This window comes from Garra rufa, chromosome 21, assembly GCF_049309525.1.
Source record: "Garra rufa chromosome 21, GarRuf1.0, whole genome shotgun sequence".
NCBI lineage: Eukaryota > Metazoa > Chordata > Actinopteri > Cypriniformes > Cyprinidae > Garra > Garra rufa.
The window spans coordinates 38,908,528-38,934,847 of NC_133381.1; the positions used below are offsets into that span (position 1 = coordinate 38,908,528).

The window sequence follows — 26,320 nt, forward strand, 5'->3', positions numbered from 1 at the left end:
GCAAAGTGATCATGCTTAATTGTTTAACCATTATTGTTCAGCCTTGACTGGAACATTTTTGTATTGACCTATTATGTGTATTGCATGGGCGAATTGTGTTACTAATAAAGTCAAAATCCAACGGCCAATGCGTTGTCTAAATGACTAGTCAGTATAATAAGATTTCTGTGTAATTAGAATCAGAATCAGCATCAGAATTGGCTTTATTCGCCAAGTGTGCGCAAACACACAAGGAATTTGTTGTGTTTTTTTAGGTTTGGAGCCATGTCTGTCAGACACTAATGTGTTTTTTCAGCAATTTTATGAACACAAAACTATCAAAAGCCATGACAAAACAATCTAGGCCAACAGATTCAGCTTAGTAACAAAAACAATGAGGACAGCAGGCAATCTGTTATAATTGAAACGTGTTGATGAAGATGCCTAAAGGCAATGTTGAAATGCACCTTTTTGTTTATCTTCTTTTAAAGCTACTAAACGAACATAATCTCAGTAGGTTCACTAAAAGACTTGCTGGTTGTTGGATGACTAGTCTACCACTGTGAGCCATATCTTAGTAAGGAATGGTGTGAATGTGTCTAGTGTGTTGTGCAGAGCACTAGATAAGCTCTGTCTGTTCTCAGGGTGTTTCCTGAGGCGGGATGGAGGCCTGCTGGAATCTGAGCAGCCTGTGTCTGAGCACGTCTCTGTGATGGGGGTGTCCCTCGACCGAGGGGCTGTCAAGAAAGGTCGTATATCTTCTAGCGTTTCAGAACAACAGACGACCAGCATAGAACCACAGCGAGAGAATGTTTCAGATCGCAATGTCAGTTGCAGGACTTCTAGGGAAACATAAGCAAAAAAAAAAAATATCTTGGCAGAGAAATATTTTCCAACATCTCTTTCACTTACTTACTCAGTTCAGCTGGCAAACGTGAGAAAACAACAAAGACTTTTATCTGTCTGTAATTTACTGCTTTTTACTTTCCTTATGTGAAAATTAATCAGGAATTTTTCAGTTTCCTGTTCGTCTGTGATCCAGGACCAATTTATGGTGTGTACATTGGAGGGAAAGTCTTGAGCTTAAAATAAGGGCCAGACATGTGACCCAGAATTTAAATGGCTGCATGAGAGAAATGATTCTGTCATAAAGCTATACTGATTACTTTTAAGGTTGGGTTATTTGTCTGTTTATCACTAGTTAATAATACGTTTTAATTAATTAGAATTAATGACTTCTAAATTACAGATTTGCACAGATGAATACCATCCTTTAGAGAAAAAAAGAGGCATTTAATCCCATCTGGTCAATGTTCTTTAAGCAGAGAAAATTATAATAGTGCAAATAATTTTAAAATATAAATTATTTAGTATTAAATATTCGTGACCCTGGACCACAAACCAATTTTAAGTCGCTATACTATTTTAAGTATAGTTTTAGCAATGACTAAAAATACTTTGTTTGGGTTAAAATGATTTTTCTTTTATGCCAAAAATCATTAGGATATTAAGTAAAGATCGTGTTCCATGAAGATATTTTATACATTTCCTACCATAAATATATCAAAACTTAAATTTTGATTAGCAATATGCATTGCTAAGAACTTAATTTGGCCAATTTTAAAGGTGATTTTCTCAATACTTGTTTTTTGCACCATCAGATTCCAGATTTTCAAATAGTTGTATCTCAAATAGTTATGTCTTCCATCTCTTGTATCTTTTCCTCCCTCACATGTTGTTTTCACTTTTGTCAGTATTTTTGTTCATTTCTGGCTGTTCTTGTATGTGGGATTTTAATTTCCAACACAATTCCAACCAATTTTAAGCAGTGTAGTTATTTTAAGACAATAGTTTAGGTAAAAAAAAACAGCTCAGCATGTTGTGTCTAACATTAAACTGAATGCAGCTGGGTCCGTCCCTTTTTGACCAATCACTGGGTTGCCAAATGACCAAACTCAGTATTTTTAAAGCATACAAACACAATTTACTAATTTAATTTCAAATGATCAGCTGATTTAAATGATCCACTAATCTGAGCTTTGTCCACATGTTTTTACCTGAACTAAACTTTTGTACAAGTGAGGTAAGAATGAGTTTACCGGAAGAGATATTTGTATGACCATTTTTCATTCACTAATGTGCAATCCAGATGTTTTCACTTGTAGAATTTCCATGGAAGTTTCATCTCATTCATGTATAATGCCTGGGAAAATCAAGCCTGAGATAGAAGATCCCGGCTGTAAATAAGATGTTTGATGTTTATCCAGTTTAATCAGTTTTTGGTGGGTGAGGAATTCCCAGCATTTAAATTTATGTCTTTTGTGACCTCTCATGACCTCCAGTAGTTGGAGTAACACACCTGCAGATGTGAATGGAGTAAAACATTGAAATAGCTGTTCCAGCATGATGTAGGTGTCCTCCTTCATTTTTTTCCCGTCTCACCCATGTTGGCATTGTTACACAAAAATATAAAGCAGTTTTTTTATTTTGCAATTGGCATTGACATTGAAGCTCCACTACAACCCCTTAACTGTCACTTCCATTTTTGAACAGAGACGTGAAAATTAAGAATTCAAACCTAATTTTTTATAATTCATGGACAAAAACATTTTGTAATATGAATTTAATGTACTTTTTCCATGTAAATTCATTGTCTGATTTTAAAATGGCTTTCAAAGGGTGAATATTTGATATTTTAAGTTTTCAACTGATATATCATGTCTTATGATTTCTAAAGTGTGAGAGAAAAAGGCAACAGGGAAGTCTGTTTGTGACAAAGGTCAGAACTCCTGTTATCAAGTAGATTTTCGAGGTGCACTCTTGTCATAAATGAATCTATTATTTTTCCTACATAATTTGTAACACACACAAAATGTAAAATATCTATTTAGGAGCCTTAGACCTTTCCAACAATATATAGTTGTCATGATTAGATTAGAATTTATTTGTAAAATGGTGACGAAACTTATGCGTCCCACAGAGTGGACGGGTGACGGTTAAGGGGTTAAAGTCTTAAAGAAGTGCACACAACATTACCTTCTTATTGCATTTGATCTTACATTTTGAAAAGGCTAAGGGCCAATTTTGTGAAATTTAGATTTATAAATCATCTTAAAGCTGAATAAATAAAAAAGGACAATATTTAGCCGAGATACAACTATTTGAAAATCTGAAGGGTGCAAAAAATCTAAAGTTCTTAGCAATCCATATTAGTAATCAAAAATTACATTCTGATATATTTACTTTAGGAGGTTTACAAAATGTCCTCACGGAACATGATCTTTACTTAATATCCTAATGATTTTTGGCGTAAAAGAAAATTCTATCATTTTAACCCATGCAATGTATTTTTGGCTATTTCTACAAATATACCCGTGCTACTTAAGACTGGTTTTGTGGTCCAAAGTCACATATGTTAATCCAAACCTCAACCTTTTCTTTTCCGTAACAATAGAAAGTAAAGCTCTTGTGAAAAGCTTATAGACCTATTATTTGCAGTTTATTCCCTGTTCTCTGAGAATGTTCTACAGAGACGCCTGTGAGAAGGTAGTTGGTACAATGCCCTGTTTACACAGCAATTTAGTGGTTTTTGCAAGCCAAATCAATGTTGTGATCTCTGCGAGAAAAAGAACAGCCAGCCTTTGAATGCTTGTAAAGTTATCCTTGAGTTATTTGTTGTCATAATAGGGTAAATTCAATTATGATGCCTGCGAAGATACCATGCTACTGCGTGTTTGGGTTTACTGGTAAATGATCATCAAGAATGATTTCAGCGTAATTTAATTTTATTTAAACTGTTTCAAAGCAGCTGCCATAATACTCAGAGTGAGCAAAACCAACTGTGGCAAGAAAAGAAAAAATGAAGATTAAGCAGGATGAGAAAGAAATTTTGGGAGAAACCAGACTCAGTATGGCTTGAATAAATGTCTAGCCCAAAGTAAAAAAATGTAATAGTGTAATAGCCACTTCCTAATTTGTTATTAAATAACATAATAGTTGGTAATTGTAGGTTTGGAGCCCAGTCTGAGATTACTGCTACAATCCAAGTGGTGTTCATGGGAATATCTTTCATCTGCTGGCTTATATGACAAACATCAGATACAGCTCCTGAGAAAAGATGAGTTGTAAGTGGAGGATAATGGGAATTGTTGGTTGGGCTGGATCTGATCAAAACAGAAGCATGTGAGGTAGAGTCAGACAAAATTGTGATAATGTTAGACTTATTGTCTAATTATGGTTCGTAAACTCTGTTATATCCTGAGAATAATAGTTGGGATTCCATGAGGCCTAACAATACAGCACAGCTGAGCCTATGTCTATAAAAAGTTTGCTGTATGGCTGGCTAGACAGATGAGTCTAGACTCAAGCTGAGAAAGTGTATTGTGATTTTCAGGGGCCATGAAGGAAAAAGGCATATACATCCTCTGGAGGATTTGGGAGAGTTTTAAAGCACAATTTCTGCCCCAGTCATTATAGAAAGTTGAGGTCAAAAGTTTAAAAACACCTCGTAGAATTTGCAAAATGTTAATTATTTTACGAAAAAAAAGAGGAATCATACAAAATGCATGTTATTTTTTATTTAGTACTGACCTGAATAAAATATTTAACATAAAAGATGTTTACATATGGTCCACAAGAGAAAGTAATAGTTGAAATTATAAAAATGACCCTGTTAAAAAGTTTACATACACTTGATTCTTAATACTGTGTTGTTACCTGAATGATCCACAGCTGTTTTTTTTTTTTTTTTTTTTTTTTTTTTTTTTGTTCTGAACAGGTAAACTGTCTGCTTTTCTTCAGAAAAGTCCTTCAGGTCACACAGATTCTTAGTTTTTTCAGCGTTTTTGTGTATTTGAACCTTTTCCAACAGTGACTGCTTGATTTTGAGATCCATCTTTTCACACTGAGGACAACTGAGGGACTCATATGCAGCTATTACAGAAGGTTCAAACACTCACTGATGCTTCAGAAGGAAAACGATGCATTATAAGCCAGGGGTGAAAACTTTTGGAATTTGAAGATCAGAGTAAATTGAACTTATTTTGTCTTCTGGGGAACATCTAAGTATCTTCTGTAGCTTCTGAAGGGCAGTACTAAATGAAAAAAATATGATATTTGGGCCAAATAAGAAAAATATACACATCCTCATTCTGTTCAAAAGTTTTCACCCCCGGTTCTTAATGCATCTTGTTTCCTTCTGAAGCATCAGTGAGTGTTTGATCCTTCTGTAGTAGCTGCAGATGGATCTCAAAATCATACAGTCATTGTTGGGAAGGCTTCAAATACACAAAGATGCTGAAAAACCAAAGAATCTGTGGGACCTGAAGGACTTTTCTGAAGAACAGCGGACAGTTTTAACTGTTCAGGACAAACAAGGGACTCATGAACAACTATCACTAAACAAAAAAACAGCTGTGGATCATTCAGGTAACAACACAGAATTGAGAATCGAGTGTATTTAAACTTTGAACTGGGTCATTTTTATAAATTCGACTATTATTTTCTTTTGTGGACTATATGTTAACAAGGGTGACCATGCGTCCGGCTGGGATTCCTAAATCGCCCAAAATGTCCGGAATTCAGCTTTTGCTTTTTATAGTTGCTATTCATTGTGTGCATTTTTGTATTAAAGCCTTGCACGGGACTGTTTTCATCCCACAAACATTCTAACATTAAATATAATTAAGAGTCGCTAACAATATGCAGAGTATTTAAATATTTTTGGATGCAGCTCGTGTGAATTTAGGGTTGCCAAATCCGCATTTTTCCCACGGAATTGGGCTGATTTTAAACTGTTGCGACGGGTTGATTTTCTCCCGTGGGTTAAAAGTTTGAAATATTGCATAAATTCCATTTGACTGAATTGCTTGTAATGAAACATTTTGCAGTCTACCTATGATAAAACTGTGGTAGATATCAGTTTTGTGAAGGATGGCCACTGTGGTAGGAAGGTTTTTAGCTGTGTTTATGATCAATATGCATAACGGTGACTGTAAAATATGTAGTTTTGGTATGGAAATGGACATATTTTGGTACCAAAACTAGGATCCCCCCCCCCCCCCACTTCCTCTTTTTTGAAAACTAAAATATGGTCACCCTGTGTAAACGTCTTTTATGTGAAATATCTTTTTCAGGTCAGTACTACATAAAAAAATAACATGCATTCTGTATGATCCATTTTATTTTGGTAAAACAATTAACATTTTGCAGATTCTGCAAGGTGTATGTAAACCTTTAACTTCAACTGTATAAGCAATCCATTAAAGGACCTGAGACAGAGCCTTGTGGCACTCCATTATTCTTAGCTCTGACATCTTCTCTTTCAAAGTCACAAATATGGCAGATTTGACTTAAACCAGGCTAGGATTGCAAAGTAATTGTCACACTTATCTGAAAGAATGTTTCAGTATATAATGTCAAAAAGGTAATACTAAAATTTGAATTTGTGTTCAGACCCACAATGGCTGAGAACTATTGTCAAAACACTTTTTTTTTTTTTAATAATGCAGGTTATTGATTGTTATGATTGTCAAGCTATGTTATGTTGATAAACGTTATATTCAAAAAAGTCATACTTGGTCTTTGAGTCTTGAATACATGAGAAAGGCCACAACAATAACATAGGCTCTTTTTGATCCAAGTATGTTTATCTGTTTTTTCCAGAGATCTGCGATTCAACAAAATCAAGGATTTACAGCCAGGCTCCTTCAGGCGACTAAAAAACCTCAATACACTGTAAGTGTAAATGTTTTCATAAAACACACACCTCATAAAAAGAAACATTTTGGAGCATGTTTGTTTATTTGAAACCACATATTTCGATGTCTAACACATTTCTTTATCTTTCCTTAAGCCTTTTAAATAACAACCACGTTAGAAGAATCCCAAGAGGTGCCTTTGAAGATTTGGAAAACCTAAAATATCTGTAAGTTTTTGTTTATGCACATATCTGTGAGCTTTCTTTGCTTTATGCACAATAATTTCCCAGCTTGAGTTCTGAGTTAGAGCAGTAAAGTAATATTAATTTGAAAGCTACTGTATAACCACTGACTAAAAGCATATCGTGATAAAAATTTTCCATTTTGCTTGATTTCAGAACCATGAGCCAACATGTTGCACCATGCTCACCACATATACGAATGATTCAGTCATTAATACTGCCATTATTTGACACACAAAAGAGTTGAAGTCATGGAAGGAAGCTCTCACACATGTGGGGAACTTAATTGTCTGCACTGTAAAATTATCTGTCTGACGGCCCTGACCCAAAAGCGCGGAGATCAGAGTCAGGCGGAGCTGGAATAATTGCTCTCTGGGCAGACGTTGCACAGTTCTTTTCTTTGTTCATCACAGAGCAATTTGAGAATCTGTAACTTTAGTTGTGGTGAGAGCAGCCTGTGTTTATATTTAAATAGAGTCAGTTGTTTGAAACGCTGCACACCTGGTTTTGCCTAGATAACACCTACACTCAGCTGGTACGAGAATACAATAAGAGTAAAAGTATGTGTAGGTAAATATTACACCCTCAAATTAAACCCGGGACCACAAAACCAGTCTTAAGTAGCACGGTTGTATATGTAGCAATAGCCAAAATTACAGATTAGGATATTAAGGGACAGATTAAGATATTAAAACACTGTTTTTAATTTTTTTTTTTTTTTCATGCATCTGTCAAGTTTGAGATTTTGGGCTTTTTGGTGTTTCTTAAGGTGTTTTTTCAGACTAGTGGAAAGAAAACACCCAAAAGACACTGTTAAGTGTTTCTTTTATAGCACTTTATCTGTTTGTGTCAATAGATTTCAATTACTATACATATTTTTAAAGGCCGTTTTCTCAAAATTAGTTTTTTCTCCTACTGAGCCATAAGTCTCCACTTCAGTAGCACTTACACCAAACTTTACTTTTTTATTCCAGTCTATATTCTGAAGGTTTTTACAGAGGGATTTGATCATATATAATTTGATTTTATACATTTTATTCCCCCAAAAATGGTAAAAATATAAGTATTTTCTGGAGTGACAAAATGAGATACTCAAAATCCCCTCTGTAAAAACATTTGACTCTAAAATGTCAAAAAAGTATACAATAATTTTGAAACTGACTAACAGTTTTGTACTAGAATTGTATGCAAATCGGCGCATATTTCATTAAATATGGCCTCATTTGCATATTTAAACCTGACATTTTAGAAAACTTGTAATACAAAAAATGTTAGCAATTATCAATGTAATCAATTAATTGGGTAAGGAGATAACTATTAGTAAAAAAAAATACCTATTCACTTGCAGTGTCTCGCTTTAAGTAAAGATCATGTTCTATGAAGATATTTTGGACATTTCCTAACTTGAATATATTAAAACTTAATATTTGATTAGTAATATGCATTGCTAAGAACTTCATTTAGACAACTTTAAAGGCAATTTTATCAATATTTAGATTTGTTGCACCCTCAGATTCCAGATTTTCAAATAGTTGTATCTCAGCCAAATATTGTCCTATCCTAACAAACCATTCACCAATGGAAACCATCTTTCAGGTGATGTATATGAGCTTTATTTCATTTTGTGGTCCAGGGTCATACATATAATTGCCGTAATGGTGGGCAAATTAACAATTACATTATTAGAATCCATTGAGAATCATCATTGAGAACCGCGAAAATTACAATGGAAAAAACAAAACAAAACAAGAAAAAAAAATGCATCTGAATACAGAGTTAGCAAATTAGTCTCAATGGACCTAAAACAAATTTCATCAGAGCTACTGAAATTCTGCCAAAACAATCAAAAAAGTAGCCAGCTCTCAGTGTATATGTCACTATAATCCCTTCTTAAGAGTTATAATACAAAAATATTTGTATAACTCACTGGTGATTGGCCACTGCAAAGCTTTGCATTTATTTATATAGCAGTTTTCTTAACACCTTACTGCAATTCAATGTGCTTTTCAAGTAAGAAGGAATCAAAAAACAATAGTATATAACAAGTACAAGAAATGGAAATAAACACTTTAAAATACAAAAATGTATGTATAATTAAAATCTAAAATCTAAAGCAAAACATTGAAATGAAGAAACACATAAAATATACCAAGATTTTATAGGACATACAGGAAAGCCAGACATAAAAAAAAAAAAAGTTTTTAATTTAGATTTAAAACTATTTATGCTTTCAGCGCATCTTATGTCCTCTAAGGTTGTTCAGTAGGGTTGCCAAATCAAAATTTTTCCATGAAATTAGGTTGATTTTAAAGTGATTTTCTCCCGTGGGTTAAAAGTTTGAAATATACAAATGCTTGTACTGAAAAATTTTGCATTCTACCTGTGATAAACCTGTGGTAGATATCAGTTTTATAAAGGATGGCAAATGTGGTAGGAAGCTTTTTAGCTGTGTTTATGATTAATCTGCATAACGGTGACTTTAAAATTTGTAGTTTTGATACGGAAATGACATATTTTGATACCAAAACTAGGACCCCGCCCTCCTATACGTCCTCTTTTTTGAAAACTAAAATATTGTCACCCTATGTAAATGTCTTTTATGTGAAATACCTCTTTCAGGTCAGTTGTTACGAGCCCCTGCTCTTTCTCTCTTTGTTTCTGTCCTGAGTGCAGCTACTAATTGGATGGGGGCGGAGACTAGCACACACACACCTGAAGCCTCTGCCTATTTAAGAGCTGCTGGTGGCAAATAAAAAACAATGCATTCATGCAAATGCAAATGCATTCAAGGTGTATGTAAACTTTTGACTTTATAAGCAATCTATTAAAGGACCTGAGACAAAGCCTTGTGGCACTGCATTATTCCTAGGTCTGACATCTCCTCTTTCAAAGTCACAAATATGGCAGATTTGACTTAAACCAGGCTGTGAAAGTTGTTCCAGAGATGGGGATCGTAACAGCTGAAAGCAGCATCACCAAATATTTTAGTTCTCATATGAGGTACAGTTAGAAGAAAAGAATTTGAAGACCTCAGAGTCCTTCTGGGTTCATATACTCTTAAGCATTTCATTATCAAAAACGCGCCGCAACACTTTAAAATCATCCCAATTCCGTGGAAAAAATGTGGATTTGGCAACCCTACTGAAGGATAGTCTGAAGCAAGTCCATGCAACGCCTTATAAACTAATACAAGATTTAGCACTGGATTGCTGTGAAGTCCAAATAATCTCTAGAAGAGGCTAAACAATTAGAGTCCGTTGCTATTTTAGTGCTGGTGGTCTAAAAGACAAATGCTCGCTTCACAGACTACAACACGTGTGTCACTCCAGACAAACATAGTGAGTGTTAAATATCTCAGGCTTAGTATTAATCCATTCATTAACTGCTCTTGGGCGGTACAATCATCATCAGACTCGTGATAGTTCACACAGTCATGATGTGCAGCTGTGGAGTCGTCTGAATAAGCACTTCGAAAATTTCCCTTCTGGTTACTCAAGCATGGTATCTGACTAATCCTCCAGACAAAGTGAATGTAACTTGTGCTCTAAGTGGCTGGTTTGGCATTTTACCACTGTAATTCTGATACTGTAAACACTGAACAGGTTTTGGCGTATGAAAACCTCACGTTTTTTCAGGGTTATTACAGCTGGATTAAAAAAATCCCTTGATTTAATTTTAGTTAACATTTATATTTAGTTTAACTTTATATACTAATATAACTAAAACTAAACCTGAAATAAAATTTAAATTAAAAAAGTTTTTCAACGGTAAGATTTTTTCTAAAGATGTTTTTTTAAGAAGTCTCTTCTGCTCACCAAACCTGCATTTATTTGATCCAAAGTACAGCAAAAACAGTACAATTTTGAAATATTTTTACTATTTAAAATAACTGCTTTCTATTTTAATATATATTTTAAAATGTAATTTATTCCTGTGATTTCAAAGCTGAATTTTTAGCATCATTACTCCAATCACATGATCCTTTAGAAATCATTCTAATATTCTGATTTGCTGCTCAAAAAACATTTATTATTATTATTATTATTATTATTATGTTGAAAACAGCTTAGTAGATTTTTTTTCAGGTTTTTTTGATGAATAGAAAGTTCAGAAGAACAGCATTTATCTAATATAGAAATCTTTTGTAACATTATAAATGTCTTTATCATCACTCTTGATCAATTTAAAGCTTCTTTGCTAAAGAAAAGTATTAATTTCTATGATTTCTTTCTAAAAAAAAAATACTCATTCTAAGCGTTTGATGGTATAGCGTATAATGTTACAAAAGCTTTTTATTTCGGATAAATGCTGGTCTTTAGATCTTTCTACTCATCAAAGAATCCTGGAAAAAATGTACTCAACTGTTTTAAATATTGATAATAATAATAATAATAAATGTTTCTTGAACAGCAAATCAGCATTAGAATGATTTCTGAAGGATCATGTGACACTGAAGACTGGAGTAATGATGCTGAAAATATAGCTTTGATCACAGGAATAAATTACATTTTTAAATCTATTCAAATAAAAAGTAGTTATTTTAAATAGTAAAAATATTTCACAATATTACTGTTTTTGCTGTATTTTGGATCAAATAAACGCAGGCTTGGTGAGCAGAAGAGACGTCTTTAAACAACATAAAAACTTTTGACTGGTAGTGTAAATCTTTAAAATGTAAATGTAAATTTCATTCAAAATATGAATAAAAACTATCTCAGAAGAACTACAATAATGATTGAATTAGTCACCATCTGGATTTTTTTAAGATGCTGCAAATCCAGCCCATATGTCTTTCATTTATTTATTTATTTTTCTTAATGTCATATCCTCCTTATTTTTCCTTTAAGAGTGGATGTGAGATTTTGTCAATTTTAATGTGTCTGGCTTCCAGTGTCTTTCGCTTCCAGCCATTTTTAGCTGTATAAAATAGCTTGTTTTGCTGCGTGATATTGCAAACTGGTGTTTCTTCCTATATTATTTTAATGTATTGTCTTAATTATAAACTCAGAGGGTTGTAGCTCAAACAGTTTTATCATTTATTACACTATTCTTCTTGTTATTTCCCATAAGTCTCGCACATTCACAGAAAACGGCTTATTTCCGCATTGAAAAATAAGGTGGATACATCCAAAGTCTGGGATTTTTTTATTTATTTATTTATTTATTTATTTATTTTAAATGACTGAAACCGGGACATAAACAGGCCACGTTAGGAATTCAAAACATTCAAGGATATTTTTTCTGGTACAAATTCATAAACATTTTACTTTTTACAAATATTCTTACTTATAATGTCATTTGTAATCTAGAAATTCAGAAAACCAGAAGCATTTTTCCTAATAATCTTAGACTTCATCACGGTGTGAGTAATATTCCAATATTTTAGCAGATTCCATATCAACTTGAGCAGTTCTCATAATTTATTTTTTATCAAGTTTTGCATGGTTTAGTACTAAAAATAAGTACATATGCAAATATTGAATACTTGTAAGGGAAGACACTGCATATCTGCAGCATATACTTCCTGTGGGATGGTGTCATAGTCCTTAAGGTCACAGGATCATGTGGTTTATGTGACTGAGCGCTTGTTCTCAACAGTCCACTGTCCCTAGACAGGAAAACCACAAACTTTAATTCCTGTTTCCCACAGGCCACCCTTCTGTGTGATCAATATGCAGTCAATGTGCATCAGGGTTTTTTATTTTTTTCAATTATTCCTGCCTCATCTGATAGAAAAAAAGTTCATTTTGTTCTTTTCTTTATTTCCGTGTTTATGTGTGCATTTCCTTTACTTTGGAAATGTTAAAAATATAAGATCTCTTAATGTTTGATGTTTAATACTCACTATCTACTAATATTTCCAAATATTTCTTTCAGCTATTTGTACAAGAATGAAATCCAGGCGATAGACAGAGAAGCTTTTAAGGGGCTCGTCTCTCTAGAACAACTGTAAGTAACCTTTTGCCTTGTCAAGTTTTTAATATCTCTCCATGTTACCCCTTACCAAAAAGAAATATACTTCAAGTGTATTTTATTAAGTTAAGTAAGGTTCAAGTATATTTTAGTATACAATATCAGTGTACTAGTAGTATACTTTTAAGTGTACTATTTCAATACTCCTTGGGACTAAATTGGCCCACTTTCTAGTATATAAAAGTATACTTTTGAGTATACTTAAAGTATAACAGTAGTAAACTTTGAGTACACAACTAGTTTACATCTATGTTTTCAGTTTGTGCTGCAAGTCTACTAAAAGTTATAGGTATACTGATAGTTTACTAATTATATACTTTTTTTATGCATTTTAGTACACTTTGAAGTATAGTCTTAGTAAACTACTAGTTTAGTAGTTTTATACTGCAAGTATATTCCTAAGTTTTCTTTAAGTGAACTTTACATCATACTTTAAGTATACTACTATGTCCCTATTTAGGTATTCATTTGTATATATTTTGTTATATGAATATCTGAACATACAAAACATCAAAAGAATCTGCTTGTAAACAAAAACATTTTATTCAAGCTTCATGCATTTTTTTTTATAAACACTTGTGTTTATAATGTGGGTAAGTTTCATAAATAAAAATGGTAACACTTTACAATAAGGTTCATTAGTTAAACATTAGTTAATGTATTGTAACTAACATGAACTAACCATGAGCAATACATTTGTTACTGTATTTACTAATCTTTATTAACATTAGTTAATGGAAATACAGTTGTTCATTGTTTGTTCATGTTAGTTCACACTGCATTAACTAATGTTAACAAAATTTTAATAATGTATTAGTAAATGTTGAAATTAACATTAACAAAGATTAATAAATGCTGTATAAGTCCAGTTCATTATTAGTTCATGTTAACTAATGTGGTTAACTAATGTTAACTAATGAACCTTATTGTAAAGTGTTACCATAAAAATGAATAAATAAACAACATTTTGAACAAAAAGCTAAAAAAAGGTCATATATAGTCATATATAGTATATAATAATCAAAACGTAGATGGAGTCAATCAACACCCCAAAGCTTGACAGTCATTATTACCTCTTTATGGTTTGACATTTTATTCTATAACGTTACACAGTTTTACATATCTATGGTTTTGATGCTGTTTTATGTCTGACGATTGTGTTAAATTACACGTGTAAGTATCTGTTGTTTCGATTTCTTCTTCACTTGTGTTTTGGAAATTCTGTACAGAAGATTTGTAATAGCGCCTCTAGCATATAAGAATGAAAACACAGATTTTCAGAGCAAGTCAAGTATACTTAAATGTAATTTTTTTGTACTTTTTAAGATTATTAAAAAAAACTATTTTATTTTGTATTTTATTTTATTTTATTTTATTTTCAAATACAAATTGTGCCAAGGAATGATTCTGTTTGTTTTTAAGAAAAACTGAAGTTAAGAATTTTTTTCCCATGGAAAAAAACAAATGTTTTTTTTTAAACAAACTGAGAATCATTCCTTGGCACAATCTGTATAAAAAAAAAAAAAAAAAAAAAAATATATATATATATATATATATATATATATATATATATATATATATATATATATATATATATATTTAGTATTTGACAATTTTTTTTTTTTTTTTTTTTTTTATAATTAAGTCAAGTGTGCCCAAACTTTTGACTGGTAGTGCATTTCTGAAAAGTATATAAAAAGTAGACTGAAAGTATACTTTGATATTTTTTAGTTTAAAAGAAGTATACTAGTAGCACACTTGAATAAACTTATTTTTCGTAAGGGACCTCTTACTACTCAAAGAAATATGACAACCACAATGTTTGGATCTGAAAGTGAAGAGGTAAAGGAATAGTTTACACGTAATTAAAATTTCTATCATTTGAAATTAATTCAAAATATATATTTCTAAAGACTTTTATATATAAATCACTATAATGAGGCTGTTTTTAGTGAAGTGTTACTTAAGTGTATGATGCAATTTGATCAATGTTTTTACAAATTAAAGATATTTAATGAAGCAAATTGCCCTTCCTTTAACATTTTACAGAGAACCACTTGGGATTAACAGCTCATATTTTAATGTTCCACTTTTTATGTAGTTAAGATGATTTAGTAAAATCTGCCATGATGTCATGAACCTCTGGCTTGCAGCTGGCTAGATTTCACATAATATTGTAAGTGTTGGGTCATGTGCACAGGTTATTCGTCTTAAAAAGCATCCGTGATTTTGATAGGCTTGTGCAATGTCCAAAAACCATATGTCAAGAAGTCATAAACACATTTTACAATCACCTCAAGTATTTCTTATTACTCTCCATGATCCTTTGACTCTGTTATTGTTAACTTCATTTAAAACCCACAGTGTATTTGCCTTGTAGCAAGAGTTATGTATTATGTCAACGAGTTGGAAATTTGTTATTGCCTTACTCATTTTGTTCAAGTCAACATGAAATGAAACTAGAGCATGTTTTCTTTGATAAAACACATCCCTGATCTTACATGATTAACTTGTTCTCATTTTTTCAAAGAAAAAAAAATAATGGTTTCCATTCCACTCTTTGTTTTCTCTTGAAAATGCATAAGATTATGGAAGTAGATCAAGTTAGGACAAGATATTAGAAAATGTAAGCAAGCAAAATAAATCTGTTGAAAACCTCTAGATACTATGTTTATGGCGAGTAAAACACTGTGTATATGACTTTCTCTCACAGATACCTGCACTTCAACAACATTGAGTCATTGGAGCCAGAGTCTTTCTCTCATCTACCCAAGCTTGAGCGGCTGTGAGTTAAGCATGCATCTCAAAAATCACAATCTCTCAGATCCCTACAGGGTTGCATGTTTAGTCATGATAACACATCCCTTTGGAAATGAGATCAAAAAGGATGAGCACGTAGACAAATGTGTAGCCTATGTACTGGTTTGTTTTGAAGGAGGAATTGTCTTTAAAGGGATGTTTTAACTGTAAAGCTGTAAAGCCTGATGCATGAAAAAAAAACTGGATATAAATGTGTTTTTGTAAATGTGTTATCATATTTGATACATAAGGATTATTTGGCTCATATAGTATGATAGAGTAAGTATATGAAGCTCAAACTCGAGAACGAAAAGCATCTTAGAGGTTCAAAATGGGTAAAAACATGCAATTTGGTGAAGTCAAAAGTTAACTTAGACCTTGCAGAATCTGCTAAATGTTAATTATTTTACCAAAATAAGAGGGATCATACAAAATGCATGTTATTTTTTATTTAGTACTGACCTGAATAAGATATTTCACATAAAAGATGTTTACATATAGTCCACAAGAGAAAATAATAGTTGAATTTATAAAAATGACCCTGTTCAAAAGTTTACATACACTTGATTCGTAATACTGTGTTGTTACCTGAATGATCCACAGCTGGGGTTTTTTGTTTAGTGATAGTTGTTTATGAGTCCCTTGTTTGTCCAGAACAGTTAAACTGCCTGCTGTTCTTCAGAAAAATACTTCGGGTCCCACAAATTCTTTGGTTTTTCAGCATTTTTGTGTGTTTGAACCCTTTCCAACAATGACTGTATGATTTTGGGGATCCATCTTTACATGTTTTTTAAGAAGACAAAATAAGTTCAATTTACCCTGATCTTCAAATTCAAAAAGTTTTCACCCCCGTGTTTTCTTCTGAAGCATCAGTGAGCATTTGAACCTTCTGTAATAGTTGCATATGAGTCCCTCAGTTGTCCTCAGTGTGAAAAGATGCATCTCAAAACCATACAGTAATTGTTTGGAAAGGGTTCAGAGACACAAAAATTCTGAAAAACCAAAGAATTTGTGGGACTTGAAGGATTTTTTTAAACAGCAGCAGGACAAACAAGGAACTCATGAACAACTATCACTAAACAAAAAAACTTGAAATGACATTTAATGTCCACATTTACTCTCAGGATCCAGCCCTGTGCAAAGCATCCTGGAAACTAACAATCCACTGCCCAGTTTCAGTTAATGCAACAAAATAATTCACAAATGGATTAAGCAATCTTCAATTTTGAAGTGAATTGAAATTGCACAAGTGGTATAAATTATTTTTTACAGTGTTCTTGGACTCGTTCCTTTCTGTTGACCCGAATTCTAAATGTTTGGAGATTTGTGGCGCTGAATTCACCCACACACATTCTGATGTCTTTCAAAGACGGGAAAGCCACTCGTACATAAACAGGGACTAACACATGAGTTAGGAAACGATTTACTGCTGGAGTTGACAAACAAGTCAGAAACTGGTAAAGAATTGATAATGTAAGAAGAATCTGCATCTGGATGCTGATTAATGAAACTAACCCTCCTGCTGTTTATTTGACGAGTTGTAAACAGTAATGTCGTCCCTGGGAAAGTGACCCCGTCTGACCTGGTAGAAAATAAGAGCATCCCTGTGGACCTTCATTTTTGCATCTCTATTCCACAGAGCATATAAACTAAAACTTTTTTTTTTTTCTTTTGCTCACCAGGGCTGCACTTATTTGTTCTAAAATAGTAATATTGTGAAATATTATTACAATTTAATTTTTTTTCTGAAGTAATGTATTTTGAAGTGTGATGCAAAGCTACATTTTCAGCAGTCGTTCCACTGCTACACTGCGAAAAATGTGTTTCTGACTTAGATTTTTTATTTTGTTTCCAGCCAAAATATCTAAAAATTCTTAAATCAAGAAGGATTTTCTAGACAAGTAAAAATTATTGTCTTGTTTTAAGAAAAATAAGTCAAAATTAAGTGAGTTTTTGCTTAAAACAAGCAGAATAATCTGGCATTGGGGTAAGCAAAATGATCTAGGTGTCTGTTTGAAATAAAATTATTTTGCTTACCCCATTGGCAGATTATTTTGCTTGTTTTAAGCAAAAACTCACTTAATTTTGACTTATTTTTTTTCTGAAAACAAGTCAATAATTTTCACTTGTCTAGAAAATCCTGCTTGATTTAAGAATTTTTAGGTATTTTGACTGGAAACAAGACAAAACATCTAAGTAAGAAAAGCATTTTTTGCAGTGTAAAACTTTACAAATGATCAGGTACACTGCAAAAAAAATGTTTTTCTTTATTTAGATTTTTTGTCTTGTTTCCAACCAAAATATCTGAAAATTCTTAAATCAAGAAGGATTTTTTAGACGAGTAAAAATTATTGTCTTGTTTTCAGAAAAAAAAACAAGTCAAAATTAAGCGAGTTTTTGCTTAAAACAAGCTAAAAATCTGCCAATGGGGTAAACAAAAAAAATATTTCAAACTGAAAACAAAATTATTTTTCTAAAAACACACTTAATATTGACTTTTTTCTGAAAACAAGACAAAAAATCTAAGTAAGAAAAGTATTTTTTGCAGTATATTTAATCAGAAATATTTTTTTTCCAAACTTGCAAGTGTCACAGCCATGTGAATTGGTGCTTTACAAAAAGTAAACAAAGAATTGAGAGATTTTTATTTGGTTTTCAGATCAAGTCAGTTCACCTTCAAATCTTTCCTCAACAAAACACAATTTGAGGACATACCACTCAGATTAGATACCACAGATTAAACAAATCACTGCCCCAAAATATAAGCACTAGTACAGTAATGCTTTAATAGCATGTGTTTTTTTTGTGTGTGTGTGTGTGTGTGTTCTGGTCACAGATTTTATATGCCTGATTTGTAAGTACACATTTTGTGAATTTGCACACACAGGTTTCTGCACAACAACAGAATTACTCATCTTGCATTAGGAACCTTCTCCCAGCTGCAGTCTATGAAGAGACTGTGAGTACTACTCAAGCTTATTTACAGTTGGGTAAAACAGTAGTTTGCTTAGAGATTGTTTTTGCGTTTAGTTAAAAATTAAGAGCTTGAAAATTTTGAAAAATGTTCTACTTTAGCTACCAAAACATTATAAATGAGACATGCAAACAAAATATTTACCGTAGTCTTGTTTTAATATCATTATCCTGCTATATTTTTATTAGTATTTTGAATTGGCTTTCATTGTAAATTTAAAGTTGTTAATTAAGTTTGAAGTAATTTTGTGTTTTTGTCATTTTTATTTTGTATTTCAGTGTTTACATATGTTTTTATCCACCCTTTTTCAGTTTTCGTTTTAGCTTTTTAGTGCATTGTTTAAATAAAAATGTAAAATGCTGCCTACTTTACCAAAACTAAAATAACTTTTTTTAAATATGGTTTGAATTCAAATGAACTATAATAACTCTGATTTAGTATCATACCTTTACATGAGGATGTTAAAAAGTACATTTTAAATGTTTGTTAAAAGGTTTTTTAGGGGTTTCAATGTTTTGATGTACTAAATAACTTGAAATCTATAGACTGTTACAGTTACGTCTCTTGCTGATGTGCGCGCATAGTGGTTGCACAAAAACACTGGTAACAAGTGGAGGTAAACAGATAAAATCTATTGAATAAGAGAGAAAAAAAATTTTGTGCCTTTTGATGTCAAAATCGGAATGCAAATTATTTTTATAGAATACTGTCTTTAAAAAACGGCATTTGAAGGTAAATGCAGACGTTTAAACAGACATACTATGGATGAAACCTGCTATGATTACTTTACTTTTAAAGCATAAATTTGACTTAAACAACAATATTCACATAATATTCATATATGCTGTTCATGGGGACATATTGTATTAGCCGTAAAGTTACAGCATTAAATATTATTTAAGCCTATTACCATTACCATTTTTACATTTATTTATTTTATCTCACAGTTATGACTTTTTTTCGCAAATGCAAGTTTATCCCCTGGTTTCACAGACAAGGCTTAAGCCTAATCCTAGACTAAAATGTAAATCTGAGCAGTTTCAACTGACAGAAACTTGCACTGACTGATCTTAAAATTTATCAGTGCCTTTGTTTTGTCTCAAGATGCACATTGGTAATATTTTTTTATTTAAAAAAAAAATTAATTAAATGTCCTAATTGAGCTATGGCCTAATCCTGGTTTAGTCTAAGCCCTGTCTGTGAAACCGGGCCTATATCTCCTAATTCTGACTTTATAACTCGATCTAACTCAAAAATAGTCCTTTTTCTGCCACCAAACATAAAAAACTATTTAACGTCAATGTTGTTGAGTAACAGTGCTTATCACTGGATGACAAGCTCTTGTAATAAACAGAATATTTTGAAAATTACATCTAATCAATATAATCTTTAGTCTTTTTAAAATCTAAGTATTTGTATGGTATCTGTGTAATTCTCTAGCCGTAAAGCGCTGCAAAAAATGCTATTCTTATTCAGATTTTTTGTGTTGTGTCTAGCCAAAATATCATCTAGGTTACGAAGGTAACCCTCGTTCCCTGAAGGAGGGAACGGAGACGTTACATATGGGAACTCGCCTGAGAGACCAATCATCTCTGAGCCTTATTCAAAAGGCCAATGAACATTGGCGAGTGGTATTTGCATGCCAAAACTGAAGCATGGGTTGGGGGGGCGGAGCACATGAGATCTTTACATGTGGAAATGAGAATAATTCAATATATCCAGCGGGGGAGAGAGTGAGAACTCATCGCAGGAATTCAATCTGTTGTTCGGCTCGAGCACAGAGAGGCTCTGAAGCGAAAATCTGAACGAGTGGTTGCAAGCCGCCTCTTATATACCCGTATGTATGGGGGAGTGGCTTGGCATGCAAATACCACTCGCCAATGTTCATTGGCCTTTTGAATAAGGTTCAGAGATGATTGGTCTCTCAGGCGAGTTCCCATATGTAACGTCGTAGTGAAACGACTGAAGGGGAACTAAAAATTCTTAAATCAAGAGGATTTTCTAGACGAGTAAAAATTATTGTCTTTTGCTTGAAACAAGCAAAATAATCTGCCAATGGGGTAAAATAATCTTGTTTTCTGTTTGAAATAAGATTTTTTTGCTTACCCCATTGGCAGATTATTTTACTTGTTCTAAGCAAAAACTCACTTAATTTCGACTTGTTTTTTCTGAAAACGAAAAAATATTTTTTACTTGTCTAGAAAATCCTTCTAGATTTAAGAATTGTAAGATATTTTGACCGGAAGCAAGACAAAAAATCTAAGTAAGAAAAACATTTTTTTGCAGTGTGCAACCATGATGCGCACACATCTTGAATGTTTACAAACCTAGAATTGGTCTATTGAAAATCAAAGTAAATATTTCAGTTTTTGGGTTGATATTCTGTACCTTCTCTTAGCAGCCATTGAGACTAGATAATAAAACTGGTTTTGGCAAAGGTTAGGATTAAGATTAAAGGTACACAAAAACTGTGAGATGCACTGCAAAAAATGCTTTTCTTACTTAGATTTTTGTCTTGTTTCCAGCCAAAATATCAAAAAAATCTTAAATTAAGAAGTAAAAATTATTGTCTTGTTTTCAGAAGTTTTCAGAGTTTTCTGCTTGAAAAAAGATTTTGTTTACCCCATTGGCAGATTAGTTTGCTCGTTTTACTCTGAAAACAAGACAATAATTTCTACTCGTCTAGAAAATCCTCCTTTATTTAGGAATTTTTAGTTATTTTGGCTGGAAACAAGACAAGTTTTTGCAGTGTTTGTACCGTATCCGTGTAATTATCTAGCCGTAAAGTGCAATCTTACCTGGGTTTTTTGCACTGCAAAAAATGCTTTTCTTACTTTTTTTCCAGCCAAAATATCTAAAAATTACTAAATCAAGAAGGATTTTCTAGAAGAGTAAAAATGATTTTCTTGTTTTCAGAAAAAACAAGTTAAAATGAAGTGAGTTTTTGTTTAGAACAAGCAAAATAATCATATTTCATATTTCTTGCTTCAAGCAAAAACACACCTAATTTTGAGTAGTTTTTTTCTGAAAACAAGACAATAATTTTTATTAGTCTAGAAATTCCTTCTTGATTTAAGAATTTTGAGATATTTTGGCTTGAAACAAGACAAAAAAATCTAAATAAGAAGAGCATTTTTATATTAAGGATAGGATTAAGATTAGAGTTTTGCAAGACTTTTCAAAGAACGAGGATTACCATTTTGATTCATCCACACCGACATTGCTACAAATTTATCTGTGATTTGCTCAGAAAGCATTGTTTTCTGACGCTCTGCAAGTGTAAATTGGTGCAGCAGTGTTTTAGCCAAAGATTTACAGCAAACTTTTAATTAAATTTTGTGTTTGTGTGTGTTTATAGGCGCCTCGACTCAAACTCGCTGCACTGTGACTGTGAACTGCTGTGGTTGGCTGATCTATTGAAGCAGTACGCAGAGTCCGGTAACGCTCAAGCTGCAGCGACTTGCGACTATCCCAACCGCTTACAGGGACGCTCTGTTGCAACTCTCACTGCGGAGGAGCTCAACTGTGGTGAGGCCATTCACACACATAAATGCACACTTCACACACTAATATACACGTTCTGTTCAAATCGAAAACAAAAATGGTCAATTGGCACTAAATTATTGAAATAATTACAGCATCCACATGATTCTGCTCGATGGGACCACTCAACGTCTCTGAACATGTTAGTCATCATAATAAATAACAGATGCTGATCTGGTTTTGTGAGCGGGATTGTGGAGAAATTTCCCAGATGTGTCATTGTTCGCATGCTACGCCACCTCCTCGTCAAACGTTGGAGGGAGCAGAGGGTCGAACGTGATTCTTTTCGTTTCAACCATCTGTGAAACAAATACGGGTCAACTCTACTGGGCTTTTTGACGTCAGATTTGTCGGCTGGGAAAAAAGCAGCTCAGATCCAGCTTCAAATATTGGACTAATTACCAATCCAGTGTTCACTGAAAAACTAAGACATCCTGTTAAATGTGTTGTAAAAAGGATATGGCTTTTTGGTTTGTGTGTATTTTAACTTGCAACCATAAATGTGACCCTGGAACACAAAGCACAAAATTCGTAGCAATAGCCAAAAATACATTGTATGGGTCAAATTTGTTTTGTTTTTTTAATGCCAAAAATCATTAGGATATTAAGTAAAGATCATGTTACAGATTTAGTAAATTTCCTACCGAAAATATATCTAAACTTTTTGATTAGTAATATGCATGGCTAAGAACTTCATTTGGACAACAGTGTTTTTTTATGGACCTGTTAAGTTTGAGTTTTTTGGTTTTTCAAGTGTTTTTTTAGACTAGTGGAAAGAAAACATCCAAAAGACAGCTTTAAGTGTTTCTTTTATAGCACTTTATCTATTTGTGTCAATAGATTTCAATTATTATGCATATTTTTAAAGGCTGTTTTCTCAAAATGAGTTTTTTCTCCTACACTGAGCCATAAATCACCACTTCAGTAGCACTTACACACACCATGCTTTACATTTTTATTCCTGTCTATATCCTGAAGGTTTTTACAGAGGGATTTGTTCTTATTTAATTTGCTTGATTTCATACATTTTATTCCTCCCCAAATTGTAAAAAAAAATTATGAATTATGGAGTGACAAAATGAGATACCCCAAATTCACTCTGTAAAAACATTTGAACCTAATATGTCAAAAAAAATAAATAAACAAGAATTTAAAAAAACTTCATCCAGTGTTTAGATTTTTTGTACTAGAAATGTATGCAAATTAGTGCATATTTTATTAAATAATGACTCATTTGCCTATTAAAACCTAACATTTTAGAAAACTTGTAATACAAAAAATGTTTGCAATTATCAATGTAATCAATCAGCTGGGTAAAGCGATAACTATTAGTTAATTTTTTACCCTATTCACCTGCAGTGTCTCGCCTTAAAGGCGTTTTTCTCATTATTTAGATTTTTTATTTATTCAGCTTTTTATGTATGTATAAATCTCATTTTAAAATAATTGACCCTTATGACTGGTTTTGTGGTCCAGGGTCACATATTTCATTAAATAATATAATGTTAATATACCAAACTATTTGAACTACTAAGGTTTTTGTACCTTAAATGTACTAACTGACACAATGAAAAGCCACTTATAAAACATAGCTAATATTTGTAATCAGACGATCAGATCAGGATAACAAACACAACACTAAAGCAATGCAATCAATAATAATTAAATAGCAGATAATATACCACAAAACACCCTTATGTACATTACTGATAACAAAAATAAGAAAAAACTAAACTATTTAAATAAAATATAATCATGTTTTATGCAGGGATATTTAAAAATGACCTTTTACTGTTTTTCTTCATAAATAATACTGAAATGTATACATTTTACTTTCAAAATCATACATTTTACTTTATTTTACAGTTAAATTACATGATCTGATGGTAAGCCATTTGCTTTTAGTTTTTCACTATACAGTCAAACCAAAATTTATTCAGACACCTTTAACTCTAATTTCTCACATTGTCACAGTTTATTCGCTATAGTTTATAGAAAATTTGGGGTCAGTAAATTCTTTTTTTTTTTAAATGAATTAATATTTGTATTCACCCAGGATGTGTTAAATTGATAGAAAGTGATAACAAAGACTTTATATTGTTTGAAAAGATTTATATTTTGAATAAATGCTGTTCTTTTTCACCTTTTATTCATCAAGAATCCTAAAGAAAAGGAAAAGGGGTTCCACAAAAAATATTAAGCAGCATAACTATTTCCAACATTGATAATAACAATAATGAATCAGCATATTAGAATTGATTTTTGATTTTTGAAGAATCATGTGACACTGAAAACTGAAGTAATGGCTGATAAAAATTCAGCTTTGCATCACAGGAATAAATTATACTTTTAAAATATATAGAATTTCAGCATTTTTGAAGTAAATGCAGCCTTGATGTGCATATAAGAATTCTTTAAAAAAACATTAAAAATCTTACTGAACCCAAACTATTGGCTAACAAAACATGGTCAGGTCAAAGTGTCAAATAAATTTTTTTGGTCCCAAATTTTACTGAAAAAGAAAAGAATTTTTGGGTATAATATGTCACCGTTTACTTTATTTTGCTATCTCTGTCACGTGAGATAAGGGGTCTGGGTCCAGATGCAGGGAAAATAGGTTTTAATTAAACAAAACACAAATAAACATTAAACAAAAAGGCCAACACGGCACAAAACTAAACATAAACTGAAACACAAAATAAGCAAGATCAAGAACAGAATCTAAAGCCAGGAATTCAGGAACACAAAAGAACATCAAAAACACAAGACAATGCAGACCTGAAAACGGAATGGAGAGTGAGTGTTCTTATACAGAGTCCAGATAGTGAACAGCTGTGTGTGAATCAGTGTTAATGACAAAACAGACGTGATGAATCAGAGTGCAGTGCAAACAGCGACCTCAGGTGGCTGAGGGAAGCCCCACAGCCCATGACAGTACCCCCTCTCAAGGGAACGGCTTCCAGACGTTCCCAAAACAAACAAAAAAAAATCTGGAGGGAGGAGGAACGGTGGAAGGTGCATCAGGGGGAGGGATGGCGGGCCAGGCCCGTGCAGTGGAGGAACGTGAATTGGCTTCGCCGCCAGAGGAACGCGAGCCGGCCTCACCGCCAGAGGAACGTCAGTCGCCAGAGGAACGTGAGCTGGCATAGCCGCCAGAGGAACGTCAGCGGGCACCGCTGCCAGAGGAACGCGAGCCGGCCTAGCCGCCAGAGGAACGTGAGCTGGCATAACCGCCAGAGGAACGCCAGCAGCCACCACCGCGTCCGGCACAGAGAAAGCGGTCACCACCGCATCAGTAACAGAGAAAGCGGTCACCGCCGCGCCAGGAACAGAGAGAACGGTCACCGCCGCGTCCGGAACAGAGAGAGCGGTCACCGCCGCGTCAGGAACAGAGAGAGCGGTCACCGCCGCGTGAGGAACAGAGAGAGCGGTCACCGCCGCGTGAGGAACAGAGAGAGCGGTCACCGCCGCGTCCGGAACAGAGAGAGCGGTCACCGCCGCGTCCGGAACAGAGAGAGCGGTCACCGCCGCGTCCGGAACAGAGAGAGCGGTCACCGCCGCGTGAGGAACAGAGAGAGCGGTCACCGCCGCGTCCGGAACAGAGAGAGCGGTCACCGCCGCGTCCGGAACAGAGAGAGCGGTCACCGCCGCGTGAGGAACAGAGAGAGCGGTCACCGCCGCGTGAGGAACAGAGAGAGCGGTCACCGCCGCGTGAGGAACAGAGAGAGCGGTCACCGCCGCGTGAGGAACAGAGAGAGCGGTCACCGCCGCGTCCGGAACAGAGAGAGCGGTCACCGCCGCGTGAGGAACAGAGAGAGCGGTCACCGCCGCGTCCGGAACAGAGAGAGCGGTCACCGCCGCGTGAGGAACAGAGAGAGCGGTCACCGCCGCGTCCGGAACAGAGAGAGCGGTCACCGCCGCGTCCGGAACAGAGAGAGCGGTCACCGCCGCGTGAGGAACAGAGAGAGCGGTCACCGCCGCGTGAGGAACAGAGAGAGCGGTCACCGCCGCGTGAGGAACAGAGAGAGCGGTCACCGCCGTGTCCGGAACAGAGAGAGCGGTCACCGCCGCGTGAGGAACAGAGAGAGCGGTCACCGCCGCGTCCGGAACAG

General features: G+C 33.9%; 1 protein-coding gene across 1 annotated transcript in view; it reads left to right on the top strand.

Moving 5' to 3' along the window:
- pxdn (peroxidasin) overlaps positions 1-26,320 on the top strand; it is an 81,154-nt gene that overhangs the window by 15,191 nt on the left and 39,643 nt on the right. The window contains exons 2-7 of the mRNA XM_073826996.1: positions 6,643-6,714; positions 6,833-6,904; positions 12,797-12,868; positions 15,606-15,677; positions 18,579-18,650; positions 22,024-22,193. Coding sequence (XP_073683097.1) covers positions 6,643-6,714; positions 6,833-6,904; positions 12,797-12,868; positions 15,606-15,677; positions 18,579-18,650; positions 22,024-22,193 — 530 coding nt within the window. The remainder of the gene's footprint in view (positions 1-6,642; positions 6,715-6,832; positions 6,905-12,796; positions 12,869-15,605; positions 15,678-18,578; positions 18,651-22,023; positions 22,194-26,320) is intronic.